The sequence below is a fragment of the Equus asinus genome, chromosome 22 (genome assembly GCF_041296235.1).
Source record: "Equus asinus isolate D_3611 breed Donkey chromosome 22, EquAss-T2T_v2, whole genome shotgun sequence".
Classification (NCBI taxonomy): domain Eukaryota; kingdom Metazoa; phylum Chordata; class Mammalia; order Perissodactyla; family Equidae; genus Equus; species Equus asinus.
Genome location: NC_091811.1, coordinates 11,784,162 through 11,804,689, shown reverse-complemented (window position 1 = coordinate 11,804,689; position 20,528 = coordinate 11,784,162). Strand labels below are relative to the sequence as shown.

General features: G+C 39.9%; 1 protein-coding gene across 8 annotated transcripts in view; it reads left to right on the top strand.

Moving 5' to 3' along the window:
• CECR2 (CECR2 histone acetyl-lysine reader) overlaps window positions 1-20,528 on the top strand; it is a 185,301-nt gene that overhangs the window by 116,942 nt on the left and 47,831 nt on the right. For 7 of the 8 annotated variants that reach the window (XM_070495004.1, XM_070495011.1, XM_070495010.1 and 4 more), the window contains exons 3-8: window positions 1,900-2,083; window positions 3,287-3,426; window positions 4,309-4,413; window positions 6,670-6,719; window positions 7,478-7,647; window positions 13,267-13,350. In XM_070495004.1, the coding sequence (XP_070351105.1) occupies window positions 1,900-2,083; window positions 3,287-3,426; window positions 4,309-4,413; window positions 6,670-6,719; window positions 7,478-7,647; window positions 13,267-13,350 (733 nt within the window). The remainder of the gene's footprint in view (window positions 1-1,899; window positions 2,084-3,286; window positions 3,427-4,308; window positions 4,414-6,669; window positions 6,720-7,477; window positions 7,648-13,266; window positions 13,351-20,528) is intronic. The other variant, XM_070495008.1, reaches the window with a different exon arrangement.

Below are 20,528 nucleotides of genomic sequence, written 5' to 3'. Positions count from 1 at the left end.
TCAAAGGTTTTCCCCCTTGAATTTCTGATGTTTAAAAGAAAGGGATATAGATTTAGATGAGAAGGTTTATATATATATATATATATATATATATATATATATATATATACACACACACACAAGGAAAAGGAATTATCTTGAATTGTAAACCCTCAAGGTATGGAGATGCCTTAAGAAAACTTCTAGCAAAAGTGATGTAATTGAAACTGAGTAGGATAATAGGCCTATTGGAAAGGAATCTCAAACATGCAATTCTTTGAGACAAGTAGGGGCTTTCAGACAGATTGTAGGCACAAAGAGCAACACTGTTTACACACATACGATGGTCGCTGGACTGGTATGCTAAGGAGGGCCTCCCTAGTCTGGTCCAGCCTGTCTCCTGCCCTGTCTTCCAGCAAAGCTACATTCTGGTGAAATGATCTCAATGTCATAGATTCCATATTTTATTTTACCGTGGGAAAAACATGCCTTGTTTGGGATGCTTGGTGTGCATTAGAAATTCTAGAAAGCATGTAATAGATAAAGGTATTTATTACTGAAGAGAGATTGTTGTCTTCATAGTCGTCGCTACTGAAAAAACCCAATTTTTAAAAAACACCCCATTTCACTTTCAAATCACCATTGCCACACTGTCTGCTTTTGCCACCAGTTTGAAGTGCTTTTGCCCAGCTCCTCCTTCCCAAAGAGCAGCACGAGCTTCACAGGCACTGGGGAGAGGAAGCCAGTCCCAACACACTGTGGCACAAGCAGGTATTCAAATGCCTGTGCTCAGGCTTTGGATGTGAATGCTGCAGTCAAAGTGAATTTGTGAGAGCCTTGCAATTTACAGGTGTTATGCTGCATTTTGATAAGCTAACACATTCACATTTTGCCCAGTTGAGGTATCAATAGTGAGGAAATAAGGTTTGTTGTCTCTCTGAAAAAGCAGAATGTTTAATTTCTTATTTGCCTAAGGCCCTTTGGTTTGTTTTCCATGACTATTTCCTCTGACTCTTTTCTGCAAATATAACTACTGTGGCCGATAAGTCACCATGGGACAGGCCTCTTTTAAAAATTATGTTGATGCAGAACTCCTTCAGAGCCCCTGCGTAGGGAGAAAAAATTTTTAAATCAAGCATTAAGTGAAATTATATCCAGATTCTTTAATAGTTGAGATATAGAATAACCATCTAACAATTAAACAGCACTGTATTATTATATAGGCACATTTAGGTACTAATGAAAATGCAATTGTAGAATTGCCAAACTCTAACAGAAAAAATTTAAGTTGCCACCAAACTGTCTTAAATGTTGCCTATTGAAAAATTATCTTCAAAATTTAGAATATAGTATTTTGTAACATGCCCCAAAGTTTGTGTATAACAGAATGCAAAATTATAGTTGCACATTGGCTTAGCCGCTCATCATTTGCCACCTTTTCATCTTAACCTGAAATATAAATTGATTAGGCTAGGCAGACATTGAGTTTATTTTTTGTTTGCCCTCTAAGTTATGGACCTAATTTTGAACTGAATATCCATCTGAACTGCATAGAGTCTCTTAAATTGTGTGAGTAAAGGGAAGACTGTTGCCTCAGTTTCACTCTCTGTACCATTGATTTTTAAAACTTTTACCTATTTCACCAGAATGTGCTTTCTGGGGTTTAAAGTAAAAAAAAAAAAAAAACCTGTTTAGCGAGAAACCCTGTTAACGTATTTATCTTCTTCGGGATTTGGCAATAGAAAGTTCAGGTAGATACTGTAATAACATGAAGTGATCAGCAGGGGACTTTCAGATCCTTCCCATTACTGCTTTCTCGTTTCCTGCTTTCAGTTTAAGGTTTGTGAGCTGTCATACCGTCACTTCTCTCCCCTTTCCCACCTGTCCTCTGTATCTTATATTAATGTACTTTTGTGGTAGGCCCCAGACGTTCCACAGCTACCTGGAGGACATCATCAACTACCGCTGGGAGCTCGAAGAAGGGAAACCCAACCCTCTGAGAGAAGCCAGTTTCCAGGAGCTGCCTCTTCGTACTCGTGTGGAAATCCTGCACCGACTCTGTGATTATCGGCTGGATGCAGATGACGTCTTTGATCTTCTCAAGGTGCTTAACTGGCGAGCCCTTTCCCGAGAGCAGAATCTGAAGTACTGAAAGAAGCCAGAGTTTGGCTTGTGTTACTAGTCTTGGGACTCTTGATTGACAGTAACGATGGATACGAAACCATGACCACTGTAGCCAGAGGAATCCAAGCCATGCATTTATATGACTGTGGGTTATTTTGGTTGAATTTCCAGTTTGGTTTTGTCTTCCTTTACGTGTGCTGAGTCCCATCGGACACCGGAACAATCAGAGGCACGTGTTTGTTCTTCCTGGCATCAGCCAAAATTGCAACTAAATTAGCCACTCAGTGTTATTTCCCAACGTCTGAAATTTGATTTACCATATTGAAATATTTATTGAAAACTCTTAAGAACTTCAACCTGTATATACAAGTGAAGTTCATCCCTACATACACATTACAAAATTTATGTTGGAGAAGGAAGGTGTAAATCTCTCTTCCCTCCCTCTTACTCTGTTGTCATCATTTATTTTAGAAGTCTCTGTCCAAGTGAGGGTGTACAGGGTTGTTGCTTTTCACTCATGGGGGAGGTCAGTTTCTAATCCTATTCAGTCAGAAATGATTAAATGTGTTGATGACTCCTCAGTTCACCCCCGTTCGTGGACATGGTATAAAAATCATTGTGCAGTTTAGCACGGTCTTTGCTAAGCACTCAAGGACTTCACTAGCAGTGGGAATGCCAATGCAGGTCAGACCCTGGGTAAGTTGGGAGCTGTGGTGCTGGATCTCAGCTGGAATGAGAGGCTGCTATAGGTTATGATGGAGCTGCCACAGGATCACATGGGACAACGCTTTCACAACCTTGGATTCCCTTGTGTTGTAGTTGTCTTTCCCTTTATGGGTGCACACGTAAATAACAGTAAGTCCAAACCAAACATGTAATAGGTTCATCACAATTCCTTTTGGTTTTTCTTTCTTTTCTGAAATGAGGGCAACGATGGGGATAGGAAGCATTTGAAATATTTTCCCTATCCTCTTCATCAAAGAAGTGACCAGCTTCCCATTCTATCTGTGTTTCCTATGCCTTGATTGAAAATTACATAAGTTGCTTGGGCATTTTTTAATTATGAGGTTTATCATGAGTATATGAAGTATATCATGAGTATAAATTTTGAATCCTCATTTTAGGTCTTCCTTTTTTGTTTTGTTCCCCATTTCCCCAACCATTTCCCTGTTTTTCTACCTAGGGTCTGGATGCAGACAGTCTCCGTGTGGAACCATTGGGTGAAGACAATTCCGGGGCGCTCTATTGGTATTTCTATGGAACGCGAATGTACAAGGAGGACCCTATACAAGGAAAATCCAATGGAGAGCTCTATTTGAGCAGGTATACACTTTAAAACCAAGCTGTGATAGCTACTGTAAAAAATGTCATTAAAATTAAATACATCAGAATTCTGCGGCAAAAAAGTTTTTTCTTATGAAGGGATTGGCTATAACAGCATGACACAAAGAGATGCAAAGAGTTATTTCATAGAAAAATTGAAAGGGCGGGGCCGGTCCCATGGCCGAGTGGTTAAGTTTGCGTGCTCGCTTCGGCGGCCCAGGGTTTCGCCAGTTTGGATCCTGGGTGCAGACATGGCACCGCTCGTCAGGCCATGCTGAGGTGGTAAGCCACATAGCAGAGCCAGTAGGCCCTGCAACTAGAATATACAACTATGTGCTGGGCGGCTTAGGGTAGAAGAGGAAGAAGTAAAAAATAAATAAACCCAAAAAAAGGGCAACAGACGTTAGCTCAGAGCAGGACAGTCATTTCACTGTAGCAGTTTTCCTCTTTCATAGTCACTTCTTGAGAATACCTTTTTTCTGCTAGAATTGGTGATCTACCCTGTCAGTATAGGACTAGACGGACCTTAAAGAATGCCTGAACATAAGCCTTCCTAAATGAGGAAGAGACCCCTGCTATCAATAGCATCCCAGAACAGTGCTGTCAGCTTGTTTTATTAGACTTTCCTATTGCTAGGAGTGCTCACTATTAAGAAAGTGCTACGTCTTACTCAGTTTTTAATAGTGTAGAAGGTCAGTTTTCCTTGGTTCCACTCTCTAGTAGTGGAAGACAGGAAGTCCCCCTGTTCTTTCCCGATGGCTGCTGCATTTAGTCTTTTGTAGTAATCTCTCGGCCAGAAAAGCTGCAGTTACTCATTTAAAAGTCGTATGTAACCCATCAATCCTATGACAGAACATTTCTAATTAATATACTATTTCTTAGGGAAAGCGAAGGACAAAAGAATGTCTCAAGTGTTCCTGGGAAAACAGGAAAAAGAAGAGGAAGACCCCCAAAAAGGAAGAAACTCCAGGAAGAGACTACAGTGAGGTAAGAAGATCTCATTAGTCTTTGATGGTTCTAGACCCTCATGCTGGGAGGGACCTAAATTTCATTTGTTCCTTCATCCTTGATCTTCACTCGAGCCATGGGAAGGACGTAAATTATGGAGATCTCAATCAGACTCCCCATGAAATTACTGCGTGTGCGCTAGGCATCACGAAGCCCTAGCTGCACGACCTCCAGCAAGCTCCCTCCCCTCTCTAAGCCTGTTCTTTTATTGGACAGTGGGGATGCTAGTAGTAATGAGGATTGAATTGAACAAGACAGTGAATGTGACAGTGTAATGAACTGAAAACAATGAATGGCCCGTAGTGAGTGCTAAGTATGTGTTAACTTTTAAAATTTGTTCTGCCGCACGTTTTTTCATAGGAGCGTGGAGCAAGTTAATTCTGTGATTAAGTGTTGACTAATAATCAGCATTTTAATAGAATTATATATCATACCTGAGTTCAGGAGTTAATTCTTTCCTGTTACAAGATTTTAGTAGCAAACATGCATTATTTTGTTTAAAATACCATTTCCTACAATAAAGAAAAGGTCAGATCTTTAACATTTTTATAGTCTTTATTTTATATTTAATTTTAGCAAAGAAAGTTTACGTTACGTTTCAGCAATTCTTTTAAGAAATTCTACCATCAGACCTGTCATTATCTACCTATGAAAGTTAGGTCATGTTCTTAAAAATTTGAATCACAGGACAAACTGCTTCTTCCCTCTAAATTTTAGAACTACTAAATAATCTAAATGCTTAGAGTAGGCCAAATTTCACTGTGTTGCTTATTAACCACTAAGAAGTGTTTTCTAGGAATTAGATTATGAATAAATCAATCAGAATTTGATATTTTTACATATAAGAATCTGCGTTCCACTTAACTTCCCGGAACGTGGCTGCAGCTGGCAGCTTTCCTCCTACCAGTGTTTGTGAGAAATGTCTCTGATCGTATTCTGTACATGTGGCCTCTGTGCTTGGATCTTGTTAGCAATCCACACCTCCTCCTGTGTTCAGAAAGCCGTTTTATGCCTATCTCCATTTTCTTGTAAGTACCAACAATTCAAGTGTTGGGAATATAGAATCATTCTAGCAAACATACGTGGACTTGTACTACCCTCTACTGGTGGTATTACTCTTTAGAGCTCTGTATCCAATACAGTATATACATATTTTTTAATTAAATAAAATTTAAAATTCAGTTCCTCAGTCACACAAGCCACATTTCAGGTGCTCAGTAGCCACATGTAGCTTGTGGCTACCATATCGGACAGCAAAAATATAGAAATTTTAATCTTCACAGAAACTTCTGTAGAAGAGTACTGCTTTAGATAATTGAGAGCAAGCCCCCAAAAAAGTCCACAGAGAATGTCCTGTACGACTCGGGAATATAAATGGCAGTGATACCTAATGCCATTGTGCGAGTACTTTGTATTTTATATTAATCCCAACATCCCTTTGAGGTAGGCGTTAGTAATAGCCCCATTTTACAGGAAAGTTAATTGGCTTTCCCAAGGTCAAGTGGTGAGTGACAAGCCTTGAACAGGGCCAGTCTGCCTTCAGATCACATGTTCTTACCCTCTGCTGTATGTGAGGTTATATTAAACGTGCCTTGTCTATAGGGCAGCCTTGCCTCAGTGAGGAGGATATTGGAATCCCTATAGTTCTTTTTTTCTCGGCATTTAACTATTAACACTTAACTGTTTGATTACAAAAAAAATGTTTTAAAAGTTAATATTTTTCTATTCATTGATGTTAGCATAACATTGGTTTCCTATACAGCAGTCCTTCTCTCTATACCAACACACCTGCATCCTGGTGTTTGTTTATTCAGGACAGTCACTCATCATCTTTTTTTTTTAAAGATTGGCACTGGCGCTAACGTCTGTTGCCAATCTGGTTTTTTTCTTCTTTTTTTTAAATTCTTCTCCCCAAATCCCTCCAGTACATAGTTGTACATTCTAGTTGTAGGTCATTCTAGTTGTGGCATGTGGGATGCTGCCTCAGCATGGCCTGATGAGCAGTGCCATGTCCACGCCTAGGATCTGAACCAGTGAAACCCTGGGCCACGAAGCAGAGTGTGCAGACTTAACCACTCGGCCACAGGGCCGGCGCCTCCTTATCTTGACCTTTGCCCCCCTGACACACACCGCTCTCCTTGTATTAAGTTAATTGAGTCTGCCTTATGGGGGAAGCACAGGACAATTTTGAACATGTCTTTGTTTTAACTGGTACCTCCTTTTCCTGTGTTTCAGTGAAAAGCCAGAAGAAAACTCCTTGGTATCTGAGACACAGACAAGAAATGGTAATGACCTTTGCTGGAGTTTAGAAAGGATTAAGTAAGCATGGTTGATTTATATTATGATGGTGACTCTCTCATTTTCCAGAGTCATACAAAGCAGTTAAGGTTATTGCAGTGACCTTCTAACTATTCTCCTTGCCCTCCAGTTCTCTCTTCCTCACACTTGATCCTGTCCCCATCTCTCCCTCTGATGAATAACTAGAGGTAAAGACCAGGTCTTTCCACTTGTATCCTGTTACCTGGACTCAGTGTAATAGACACCCAAACAGTGGGATGAATGAGCAACTTCTCAAAGAGCTATCTTTTTAATGTAGAATGCTTTACTGCATAAGGGAGTATACTGGTTTCCTACCTAGATTTCATTTCTGTAATCCAGATTGCATAAATTTGTCAGGAAATATCAGTTTACACTCTCAGTGTAAATGAAACAAGGAAGACTGCCAAACCTCAAGTCAAAATCAATTGCATGGAAAGTAAATACATTTAAGCATTTTTAGGATATTAAAATCTATCTTATGAAGGTCACAAAAGTTATATTTGTATTGCCTGTAGGCAATCTTAACTTTTAGGGGTAAATAGTGATAGTAACAGGAAAACCAAAAGTATACATTGTCAAGCTTAAAATTTAAAAAGTAATAGGTCTCCGTTTTTTCTGATTGCCTAGTTTTGGTCATGACCCAGGGTAAAAATGAAATTGAGAATAAATAGGAAAAAAGCTCCTAGTGAGATCTGTTTAATGAACCCATCCTTTTCTTTTCTAGGATCCCAAGGGCCGGGTCAAGGCACTTGGTGGCTCCTTTGCCAAACAGAAGAAGAATGGAGACAGGTCACAGAGAGTTTTCGGGAGCGGACCTCCCTTCGAGAACGGCAGCTCTATAAGCTCCTCAGCGAGGATTTCCTGCCTGAAATCTGTAACATGATTGCCCAGAAGGTATGCGGTGATTCCTCCCTCTATAGGAGGTTATCCAGCCATGTTACGTAAGGATTATTCGTTAGAGGTTTTGAATACATTCTCCTGTCTCCTGTAAGTGGTATAGCCTCTGTCTTCTCTCATCTGGAGTGTTAAAAGGGGACCTCATGCTACCCGCTCTCCTTCACTGTGAGTCAGTAATTTAATTCTCCTTACCCCAAGAAGTCCTCAGTGCCCCCCACCCCCAGTACCACAAGGGCTTTTCAAATCTGGAGCCACCTTTCCTTCTGTAACATTCCTCAGGAAACATTCCCTGAGCCTGCAGCTGTCTCTCAGAGCACCCTGTGCGTACCTCTGTGTATATGCTCCCAGCTTTTTAAAATCGTCTTCTTATGGCCTCCCTCTCTCCCACTAAGCAGCAAGCTCTGAAGAATCCTTGTCGCTCCAGTGCCGGCTCTTTTCCCAACTGGACCTGAGCTCTATGAGTCGCCTCCTCCAGCTTCAAGGCAATTTGTTTCATAAACCATACATCCTATATTTTCATACATATACACCCTAGTTCATGACTTTTTCCAACATCTTTCCCCTGTCTGCCCCACCCATTCGAATACTATTTCAAAAGCCCCATTTTAAAGCTATCTCCATGAGCCATCCTGTTTCTCCCAATCTTAGGATTCTCTTCCCTAATATGTTTCCTCATCCCTCACTTAATTTCACTGTGAGTTGTTTAAGCATCTTCAGATTAGGGACCATGTCTTACTCATCATTTTAAACCCCCACAACACCTGTGTGATGCCTTTTCTATGGCACATGCTCAATAATTATTCAGTTTGCTTATTTCGTAATTCTAATACTCCTGATTGTTAATACATGTTAATAGAAGACAAAAACTTGACCACCTGCCCATGAAATCTGAAGAGAAAGTATTTATAAATTATTGCTGCAGTACCTTTAGAGAAGTAAAAAATGATAAATATATTATTTAATTTGTTGTGAATCCAATGATATTTCTAACCATTAAGCAAGTTGATGCTTTAGGGAAAATTCTGGAAATTCACCTTTCTCTAATAGCAAGAACTTACAAATAGTGCTTCAAGAATTACGTTTTCATGGGGCCATTCCAGTGGTGCAGTGATTAAGTTGACATGCTCTGCTTTGGCGGCTCAGGGTTTGCAGGTTCAGGTCCTGAGTGCAGACCTACACACTGCTCATCAGGCCATGCTGTGTTGGCATCCCACATACAAAATAGAGGAAGATTGGCACAGATGTTAGCTCAGGGCCAATCTTCCTCGCACACACACACACACACACACACACACACAAAAAGAATTACATTATCACAAATGAGCAAAAAAGTCTGCATTTCCCCATCAATATACTTAATTCCATACACTATAATTACACGTAGTTTTTGTGATCTGTGGCTCACCGTGATGCTTTTTCCAAGAATTGAAATATATAATCTAATTGTTTAACTATTTTATAGAGATGGTTTTATAACTTTATGTAATCTTTTATGTGACTTTATTGCTAGGACTGATGATGGCACATTAAATCATCTATAAGGCGTATACCTAAACATGCTTAAACCTTCTTTTATAATTTCTGCTTTTTTACTGCAATGTTCAACCTGAGATTTTTTTGGATAGGATAACTAAGAGGAAAAAACCTACATGCATAAAGCTGATGGTTTTGATGCAAAAAATTTCAAGAATTGACTCTTTGCAAGAGAAGAAAAAATTAAGATAAACCTTAAATATAATTCTCAAGAACCATGAAATCAGAAACCAAAAAAAAGAAATAATAAATTTGATATTTTGAGAACTGTGCAGTGCTCTAAATTTGCAAACCTCAGTGAAATGGGATGTTGATTACCAAAAAAAGAGAATCTAAATTGTGCAATAGAAAACCATAGCGGACCTGTCATTGGGGAAGAAGAGTTTTCACAAAAGAATCCCGTCAAAAGCTCCAGAATTATTTGGATTTATTCACAGGTAAAATTTTCTAAACCTTCCAGAGAAGATAATCTCCAAGCATGTCAAAAATGAAGAAATAGGTAGCTAACCTGTTCATTTAGTATTGGTGTCTTAGATCCCTATTCCTCAGAAAATTAAACACACTCTCTTCATTCAGTAGTATAAATATCAACTCCTTGATACTGACAAGTAAAACCATCTCTTCACCTAAAGAGTAACAACTCAGAACCCAGCAGGGTTAAGCCTAAGTCTGTAGTGCTGGTAATATTGTTTTGGAAGTCTTGTCCAGTGTAATATAACAAAAAAGAAGAGAAGAGGCAAAGTTTTAGAATGTTTTGCCTGGAGTAATGTAAATCCACTTATAAAGTCGATTGATTAGAACTTAGTAATAATACCGAGTAACTAGATGTCCTGCATCTGAATCACCTGGCGTGCTTAGTAAAAGCTCAGATTCCTGTCAATGCCCTGCCCCCAGGCCCCGCCAGAAGGTCAGAGGTGGTGTCTGTTAACCTGCAGATGTAAAAGCTCTTCGGGTGACTCTTGTGCATCCTAAAGTTTAAATATCACTGAAAATAAACCCATTTACAGTAGCAACAAGACAAATTTTGCTGTGAATCTAACTAGAGTTGTGTGTAGTTGATAAGAAAGAAAAAGCTACAAAACTGTTAGACATGTTTTTGAGGTCTCAATGTAAATATATTAAGACGTCTCTTTCTGGAAAGAAAGACTAAGTTTGGGTGTCAGTATTCATCAAGATAAATTGGGATTTATTATAACCTTAGCCAAATCCTAGAATGATAAAGATTTTCCTCCTAAATACCAGGTGAATGTAAATATTATAAGGTGGGAGCAGTGGGATAACTAGTCCTACCATGTGTATGTTAGAAGCATCTCAAGGAGCTTTCATTTAATAGACCAGCTATCATAAAGGATTTACTCAAGGCAGGACACAAGTATGAACTCCTCACAGTCTGCTGAACTTGGCCTTCAGCAGAGTTTTATGTTCATCAACGGTTGTAATATTTTTGCCAACCTGTTGTATCCATTGTAACTTATTACTGAATTTACACAATTAAATATCATGAAACCAATAAAGTATGAGTGTAAAAAGTTTTTATTAAAAAAATCATTAAAGATCAGTTGCTTCTAAAAAGTTGACTGTCAAATTAGGGTAAAACAGTAAAGACTGGATGGGAAAGAATTGTTAAAATCTTAAGATTTCTGTATTTGGATTACAAATGTCCTTAACATCTCACTTTCACTTAAAAAAAAAACAAAACTAGAGGGAAAAATAAAGGAGTAGGAGGGTGATTTATATGAAAGAATCTCAGGAAACCCCTCTCGATGGGGCCCTCCATGTAGGATTGGTGAGTGACGGAACATTTCTACATTGTTAAAATAAGTGCTTGAAGTATATACATTTTCTAAATCCCTTGCTTTAACTGTGTTAACCTACCACTACCCATCCTACTTGTCTTGGCCAAAAGTAGTTTGCTCTGATAATGAAGAAAACCTATGATTCAAATCTGAATTGAGATGCATATCGGTAAAATAGAATGTGATGCTTGCGTATGAAAATGTAGTATGTAAAGCAGTCACAGACACCTGGAACGATGGATGAAGGCTAATGTGTGGTATGGTGGGAGTGACTAGCTTTCCCTTCAGCTTCTATAAATTATAGTGCTGCCCTTTTCTTAGCTATCCCTTTGGATAAGTTACTTGATATCTCTGAATTTCACTTTTCTCATTAGTAAAACAAAAGGCCATAACTCCACAGAATTTTTCTGGGAATGAAAAGACCCACGTCATCATAGTACCTGGTGTAATACTTAGCAGTCACTGGGCACTTGGTCCCTTTCATTTTTTATGGTGGTGGGTAATCGATGAGAAATTTTGGTAGAAAACTATATCCACACTTCTTACCAAAATGAGTACAAGTCAGAAGAGAGGTAAAGCAGATAGGATGAATTGTAAAGATGTGACAGCCCTGTAAACTTTAAAGGAATAAGAGAATCAGAGGTGAGGCCTGCTTTGACCATATAAAGTTAAATTTTTATGGTAAGATTTAAATAAAGGGGACGTAGACTAGTAAAAATATTTTTGCTAATCTTACAGACAGTAGTCTTTAGACAGCTTATAAGCATTAGATCTTTAACAAGTAAATTGATTAAGGGTATAGATAATTCACACCAAAGATGATAGTAAAGTACAGAGGAAAAGGAGCTCACCTTCTGTATCAAGAACACCACTTTTCCTTGATAGTAACTTTCATCTGATTTGGCGCAGTTGGAACCAGACTGTTATTGACCTATTGCTAGTGGCAGGGAAACTGGCATGATCTCTTTGAAAGGGAGTTCCGTGGTAAGGTTTTACGTTTTTTTTTTTTAAGTTGAAGACTCTTCCTGTTGGGGTCTTAAAGATTGTAGAGGGGTTGCTCACAGGCACATTAGAGAAAACTGCTGGGGTAGCTTTTGGGAAAAGGAGGCTCATGGCACCTCTGACAGTTGGGGTTGCATTTGCAGTAGGCCTAGTCATTTTCATAACAGAAAAGCTTTCTAACGCTCTGTCTCATTAAATCAACTGCCATTGTTATGCAGTATGTTTACAATGTATAAACCACCCCTGTTTTCATTGAGTTTTTTATCCTTTGTTGCTTTACCTGTTTGATTTAAGTGATGCCAGAACCAAACCTGGATAGTGCTGATACTGATACTGAAGCCACAGAAATTACTCATCTTAGGGGCCGGCCCGGTGGCTGAGTGGTTAAGTTTGCGTGCTCCGCTTTGGCGGCCGCAGGTTTTCCTGGTTCGGATCCTGGGCCCGGACATGGCACTGCTCATCAGGCTATGCTGAGGCGGCAGCCCATATACCACAACCAGAAGGACCTGCAACTATAATATACAACTAGGTACTGGGGGAATTTGGGGAGAAAAAGAAAAGAAATTACTCGGCTTCAAGACCCTTGCTTTACTACCTCTTAATAGTACTTCACAACGATGAAGCTATGGGGCTTATCCCACAGAAACAAAACTTAGATTGGCCATCAAAATGGTTGCCTAGCTTCAGACAGTCCTCACACTCCTCCTCTGAATTCCCTATGGCGCTCACTTTCTAGCCTCTGCAGACTTCTCAGGGCTCAGCCTCTCAGGCAGGCTCTGATTCCTGCTGGTGAGTCTTTCCCTTCTCTGTCTTACTCCTTCTGACCCAGCCCGGGCAGTTCCTCTTACTTCTCACTGCTGCCACTGAACCGCCTCGACAGGGATCTCTGCCGTCTGTTGTTCAGACGCCCTCTTTCAGAGCCATTCCTGTCAACTAAAGGTGATCAAGCATGGCTTTCCCTTAATAATTTGAAACAAAATATTTTTTTAAATGTTTAAACAAACAGTTAAGGGTATTTCTTGCCAGTCATAAAGATTGACAAAGGAGACACCTGGTGTCTATGAGTTGTTCTGGTTTTGTTTTTTTAATAGAATAAACTGGCTTGGAACCTTGTGGAGTTGAATAGTCATCTTTACTGACTGTCCTAAGGATACCTTTGGCCCTTTGTAGGTAAAGCCATCACCTGTGTGCCTTAAAGGCCACTTTTCTACTGGCGGCAGCAGTGGCAGAAGCTGAGAACACCCTAATCTATCTCTTCCTTTCTTTTCCTCACTTCTGACCATAGGAAAAGCGTCTACAGCGCACAAAGGCAGAGTTGCAACCTAGGTGGATGTCTGACCACCTGTTCATCAAATCCATCAAGCAAGAGGTGAGTGTGTGTGAGAGTAGAGAGGAATTTTAAGTGTTCAAAAAGGATTGTTCCATTTTATTTTGTGTACTCCTTTTAGTCCTAATTCTTTATTTACATCATTTTTTAAAATCTCAGACCTTTATAGGGCATTCTTATACATAAAATGCATTTCTAGAAAGAGAAGGAATGATAAAAATAAGACATGAGTTCAAACTCTTGGATATTACAATCTCCTGGAATGATAAGCACATCATATTTAATTTCATATAGATCAGAATGATAAGTATCATAGTAAATATATATGTAATAGAAGTTCACGAATGCAAAGAGGTAAGGAATTGGAGCTGGCCAAAGAAAGGAGAGTTGGGACAGGCAGAGCTATATTTCACCTGAACCCGATAGGCTTGCTAAGATTTTGATGGTAGACAGAGAGGGTGGAGGAGTAATATGCAGGAGTAATGAAAACAAAAGCCCAGAGTATGGTGCATGCAGTCAGGCACCACATAATGCTGTTTCAATTAAGGATGGACCACATGTACAACGGTGGTCCCATAAGATTAGTACCATATAGCCTAGGTGTGTAGTAGGCTCTACCCTGTAGCTTTGTGTAAGTACACTCTATGATGTTCACACAACAATTAAATTGCCTGACGACACATTTCTCAGAACATATCTTTGTCGTTAAGCGACACGTGACTATAATATGGTCAAAGAGCAGCATGTATTTGGATATGGCTAGCATATAGATATACTATAATGTAAAGTGGAAGAAAAGGCTGAAACAGATTTTGGAGTCCCCTGACTATCGTGCTTATATCTTCCATAGGCAGGCAGAAGTAAGGGAGGTTATATCATTCGATCTTTGTTTTAGGAAGATACGTCTCTGGTCACACCATGATAAATGATTTTGTAGGGAAAAACTGGAAGGTAAGAAAGCAGTTAGTGAGCAGTCCTTCCAGCAGGCACTGGCAGTTAGAATCCCTCCTATTGGAAATGCGGGGTCTGGAATAGAGGAGGAGATGACCTTTGAGCGGTAAAAACATTTCATTAGAGAATGGTAGCTATGAAAGTTCAAGTTGCAAGAAGTTGACTAGTTAATAAAAAGATGGATTCTTATTGATTATCATGTTATGTCCTTTTGAGAAGTATGATGATGAGAGAAAACAAATCATGAAAGGGTAAAGAGGCAAGATTGTGGAGAGCTTGTGGCAGGTTCCTTTTTTTTCCTAATTTGGAGGTATAGCATGGACATGAAAGATATCCAAGTGAGGAGCGTGGATGTTGCTGACTCGTAAGGTGAAGGGCCTACAAGGCAGGCTCGCCATGGAGTAGAGTTGCTCACGTTTCTCCTATGTAAAGACAAACTTTTGAGGTGGCAAGGAAAATATCAGGAGTTCACATTGGATGTCCCTCTGTTCTCTGAAGACAGACAGGGCATCAGGTGGTAGTTGAGATGCAATGTTCGGTGAAAAGAGGATATTTGGGGCAACAACTAGGTATTAAAAGGATTTACCAAGCAGCATCCAAGAGCCAACTGTTTGGTGTTTTCATTTTGTGACAGTTCAGAGTAGTTAAAAGACTTTATCTAGCATCACACTTATAGGAAGGGACAAAATTGATACTTATATTTACTGAGATTTAAAATTTGGCAAGATGGGAGTGGAATGAGGCCTAAGGACCCTAGATCACAGGTAAGGATATATTTGATGATGGAATCAAATAGGAGAGTAAAGTGAAGGAAGAGGCCATGAATAAGAGAGAGGCAGGCAAAATGGGGGTGTTGGGTGGCCTCTTCTCACGCTGAGGGCTGCAGAAGCTGCCTGCGCTCCCACACCTCCACCTTGCACACCTCCCCCTCTCACTCTTGTCTTTTACCTGAGAAGATTTTTCTCTGTTGATTGCTAATCTAACTCTCATGTCCAGACTCAGTGCTGGCCAGTTCTCATGCTCTCTCCACGTTTTAACCACTTCACTTGTTGCAGCTTTACATTTCACCGAACATTAAACAGTGGAGTGGTCACAGCAAGGGTTACCTTGGGTTGACTCTAGACCATGTCTTTGGCTGGCCTTACAGTGTGGAACCTTCTTCCTGCCCCGCAGTGATGTTTTCATGGCTTAAATTGAAGTGACAATGTGATAGTACATTACAGAGATGATGGCATTAACTAAGTGTGTTCTACCCTGAAAAGGGAGAAACTATAGATTTGTATTTACTTCAGTATATTTGGACAACTCTTTTTTTCAGTTCATATACCTGTTCTGCCAGGGGATAAATTGCCCAACATGTAATAACTCTGGATTGGCAGCTCCAGAAGGACCGCCCTCGCTCTCCCCAGTGCAGCAGCTGGTTCTGAATGGCCCTCATGGCTCATGGCCAGCCACAGCTCTCAGATGGTTTTCTGGTTCCTCTTGCTTTCTCGGGTCCTCTCCACCATCTCTGTCACTTCGGAACCAGCACCTCTTTGGAAGCTCTCCTTCCTGCTCTGACCTGAGTGCCCTCGTTTACATTTCAGATTGCACAGTTGTCTCAATACAGACCAAAAGTTCTTCATTGCTGCAAGCAAAAGCTTAGCTTCAAACGCTAAAAGGTTCTTCTTTTAGTTCTTCTTGGGAGTGATTTTTTTCCTTTTTTCCTTTCTTTTTTTCCCCTTCTCTTTAGTTTTAGTTACAGGTAACCATGGAATTATAGAGACTCTGAGTATCTGTAATGGTACCAAATATACTGCAGAAAACCTTAGTGTGGGCGGAGTTTTGTGCTTTTTTGTTTAAACAGCAGAAAATCTTCAGGCCTTTAAAGCCTTACAGGCAGGGTTTCTGACGGATAGTGATAACCCAGGAGTCCAATCTTCTTGCCTCCAAAAGTCTTTTAATTGTGACTCCTGGAGAACATAGCAGTGGAGAGAGATTGTCTCTCTGAACCCCGGGATTGGGGCTGCAGGGGTTATTTTTACCAGGGGATCTGGACATTGCTGTTGCTCGGGAGCTCGTTGTGGTGGTACAATCTCAAGTGTGCTGCTAAAGCTGGCAAGGCTGCCAGGGAGTCTGATGACCTGCCCTTGGGGGAGGGGAGCACGGGAGGGGAGGCCTGGGCCCTGCTTCAACCGGAGATTTTATTTGTAGTCCTGTAGAGTATTTCAAAGTGCTTCTCATTAAAATCCCTACTTGATTCTAGCGGGCCTCTTTCTCGCCTATATAGCCTTTAAACACCAACCCACACCCCATTTGCAACTGACTCCATTTAAAGAAAGAAAAAATTGCAGTGTAAGATACTGTTTTTTATCTCTTCAGTTTTTTGTACAGTTTTTGTTCATTTGGTTGTACTTGTTTTTTAAATTATTAGTGTTCAAACTGTTTAAGTTTAAAACACTACTGGAAGTATCTTTGGCTGGTGAGTCCTGGGCTTTAGTGGTGAGTGTTTTCATTAGTACTTGCTTTACCCAGGGGTGGTGAGCTGCTGAAAATTAGCACGGAAATTTTAAGACAGACCCTTGGTGCACAACATAGATTTTTTTCAGATGTGTATGATACAATTTATATAAAATAATAATTGTTAAATTCATATCAGATGGGAACTGCTGAAATTATAACACATTATGATGAAAGAGAAAAGGGCATGAGAAGGTTTCTATTGAAGAAGTGATGAAGCAGTACTGCTGGGTAGGAGGTCTGGGGAAAGTGATCAGAGAACAGGTGGAGTGAGACGTGGAGGTTGAGTTTGGGGTGGAAACACAGGAAAGAGGCCACGGTGGGCACTGGTAGTCAGGCCAGTGCCAGTGCAGGGGCTTGACCTCCTTTCTTGCCCCTCAGCTTCAGTGGACATTCTGGGAGCTTTAAGTTTATTTTTTAAGATGCTATAAATTTGAGTGACTCAATTGTTACATCTTAACTGCTTAGCACAAATGTTAATGTATTTTAAAAACAGCTAGACACATATCATATGATCCCATTTATGTGAAATACACAGAGTAAGTGAATCCGTAGAGACAGAAAGCATTTTGGTGGATGCCAGGGGCTGGGAGAGTCGGGGAGCGACTGGTTAATGGGGCTGGTTTCAGGGTGCTGTAAATCTTTGCAACTTGGTATAGGTGGTGGTTGCACAACGTTGTGAATATGCTAATTGCCACTGAAATGTTCACTTTAAAATCGTTAATTTTATGTGAATTTCACTTCAGTTAAAAAAACTTATTTGAGGTAATCTTTACATATCTTTTAAAATGATGTAGAGCCTCTGACTTAGCAGTAATCATTTACATTTATGATTTTCCCAAGTTTTAAAATTCCTGCTTCGTTGTTATCAAAATATCTTCAACTGTCATCAGTTTTTAATACATCACCTTAAAATTTAAAAATTCTAAGCTTTTGGTACTTGAACATTTTAATTTTAGACTGTTAACAGGGATCACATAGTGGAGGGAGTAAAAAGTTAATAAAATTAGATCATTTTAGAACATGTAATACAAGTTGATTTTCCCCAGATCACTTGGGAAGTGATTGTTCTGGGTCCAAAAGAATGTCCATGCTCTTGAAGAAAATGGGAGATGACACGTAGAAAAATCCCCGCAGTTCAGGAATCATCACTATTTACATTTTTACATGTTTGCTGCAGGCCATTTATGCATTTATTACAAATCTGGGATCATATTGAATATTATTTTGTGACCTGTGTTTTTTATTGAACATTGTGAGCATTTTCATGTTACATTAGATATTCCTCAGAAACAGAATTTTTAGTGATTGCATAGTGATGATTATATAATTTCATCTATTATTAAACATTTAGGATATTAACAGTTTTTCACCATTTTAAATAATGTTGACTTAAACCTACTTATACAAATATTTTGCTTATCTCATTTTTAAGATAAAATTACAGAAATGTTGGGGCCGGCTCCGTGGCCAAGTGGTTAAGTTCGCGCACTCTGCTGTGGCAGCCCAGGGTTCGGATCCTGGGCGCAGACATGGCACCGCTTGTCAGGCCATGTTGAGGCGGTGTCCCACATCCCACAACTAGAAGGACCTGCAACTAAGATAGACAACTGTGTACGGGGGGCGGGGGGTTTGGGGAGATAAAGCAGAAAAAGAAAAAAAAAAAGATTGGCAACAGTTGTTAGCCTAGGTGCCAATCCTTACAGAAAAAAAAAAAAATTACGGAAATGTAATTACTCTGTTTAGGGTTCCTGATACATATATCCAGATTGTCCTCCCGAAGACCTCTTCCCCGACAGGTTGATAACGTTCATTTTACCACATCTCTGCAATCACTTTTATCATCTTTAACAGTTTTGTAAATGAAAAGGTTATTTTACTTTCCTTTGATCATTGACATGGTTTGTCCATCTTCTGTGTATTCAAGTTCCATTTGATGGGGAGGGGTGCTACTGTTAATTGATTTGTAAGACATCTTTACATGTGAAGAATAATAAGTTATTGTCATATTTGTTGCAAAAAAGAATTATATAGATATTCTTAAGATTTATGTAATTATTTTTTCCCTTTTTCCCCCTTTCATTGACTTAATGCGTAAAACTCAGATGACTCTTTGGCGACTTAACATTTCTATTCATAAGTCAACGGCTTGCATTTCATTAGTCCTTATTCAAATGCTGGTCCTGTTTCATATCCCATAGTACTGGTTGAAGGAAGAATATTTCACATGTTTTCACCTGCCAACCTTTGTCAGGAAGGGACAGAATACACACACATTATCATTATTTTATATATATGTAAATAACTTATGGTTTTTATACATGCCTCTTTTTTCTCTCCTTTTTCATTGTGTCTGATGTGTAGAAAGCACTATAGTTTTCTTTGAAATACGGTCATACCTCGCTTAAGAAGAGGGATACCTTCTGAGAAATGTGTTAGCCTATTTCGTTACTGTGTGAACATCATAGAGTGTGCTTACACAAACCTAGATGGTGTAACCTACTCACACCTAGGCGTATGGTCCTAATCTGTGGGACCACTGTTGTGTATGTGGTCTGTCGTTCACCAAAACGTGGCTATGCAGTGCCGTGATGGTGATTCCTTTCTCAAAGCTTAGTTTTCCTCTGTCTTCTCCCTTTCCCCCACCCTATCAATTGATATCTTAGGGGTATCTCCTTGGAGTCACTGTACATCTGAACGGAGCAAAGGCAAATTGGTTCATTAACTGTAGTTTCACCCTGACTTCTCAGCTGAGTGAAAATGTTGCCGGCCCCATGGCCGAGTGGTTAAGTTCGAGCACTCCACTTCGGCGGCCCAGGGTTTCGTCGGTTCAGATCCTGGGCACACAGACATGGCACCGTTCATCAGGCCATGCTGAGGCAGTGTCCCACATGCCGCAGCTAGAAGGACCTGCAACTAAAAATACACAACTATGTACCAGGGGGCTTTGGGGAGAAAAAGGAAAAATAAAATCTTTAAAAAAAAAAAAAAAATGTTGCCAAAAAGTTGGGATAAGTGTGGCCCTGGGGGGTGGGTACTTCTGGAATGCAGGGAAGGTGCTTAAATGGCATTCAAGAGGCCATAGCTAGAGATGCAGTCCTGAGAACAGTCCTGCTTAGTGCCAGGACCATCCCCGTTTCAGAAACATCATCTCGCATGTCTAAACTGCCTGCTCTTAGATGAAGATTTTAGGAAGCTTTCTCTAATTTTGTTTGGGCAGCTGCGGCTCCTTATGAGTACAATGTTATGTGTGCAATATTGTTAATTTTTTTGTTTTATTTTTCTCTCTCCTCTCTTATTCACTCCACATTTTTACCTTGCAGGTGGCAAACTCTTTTAAAGTCAGGCTCATAGACTTTTAATGATAAAAATGACTTTGAGGGGCTGGCCCCGTGGCTGAGTGGTTAAGTTCATGCGCTCCGCTGCAGGCAGCCCAGTGTTTCGTTGGTTCGAATCCTGGGCGCGGACATGGCACTGCTCAAACCACGCTGAGGCAGCGTCCCACATGCCACAACTAGAACGACCCACAACGAAGAATATACAACTATGTACTGGGGGGCTTTGGGGAGAAAAAGGAAAAAAAAAATTTTTTTTAAAAATGACTTTGAGATCTGCTGTCAGGGAAGATCGTTTCCAAATTCTGAGTCAAATGAGAGTCTAGACTGGTTTTAAGAATCATAAAGAAAATAACATGAAATTGTGATCAGAGTAGTTTGTGTTTAATGATGACTTATATAAATGGCAATCTGCATTCATCTTTTTTCTCCCCA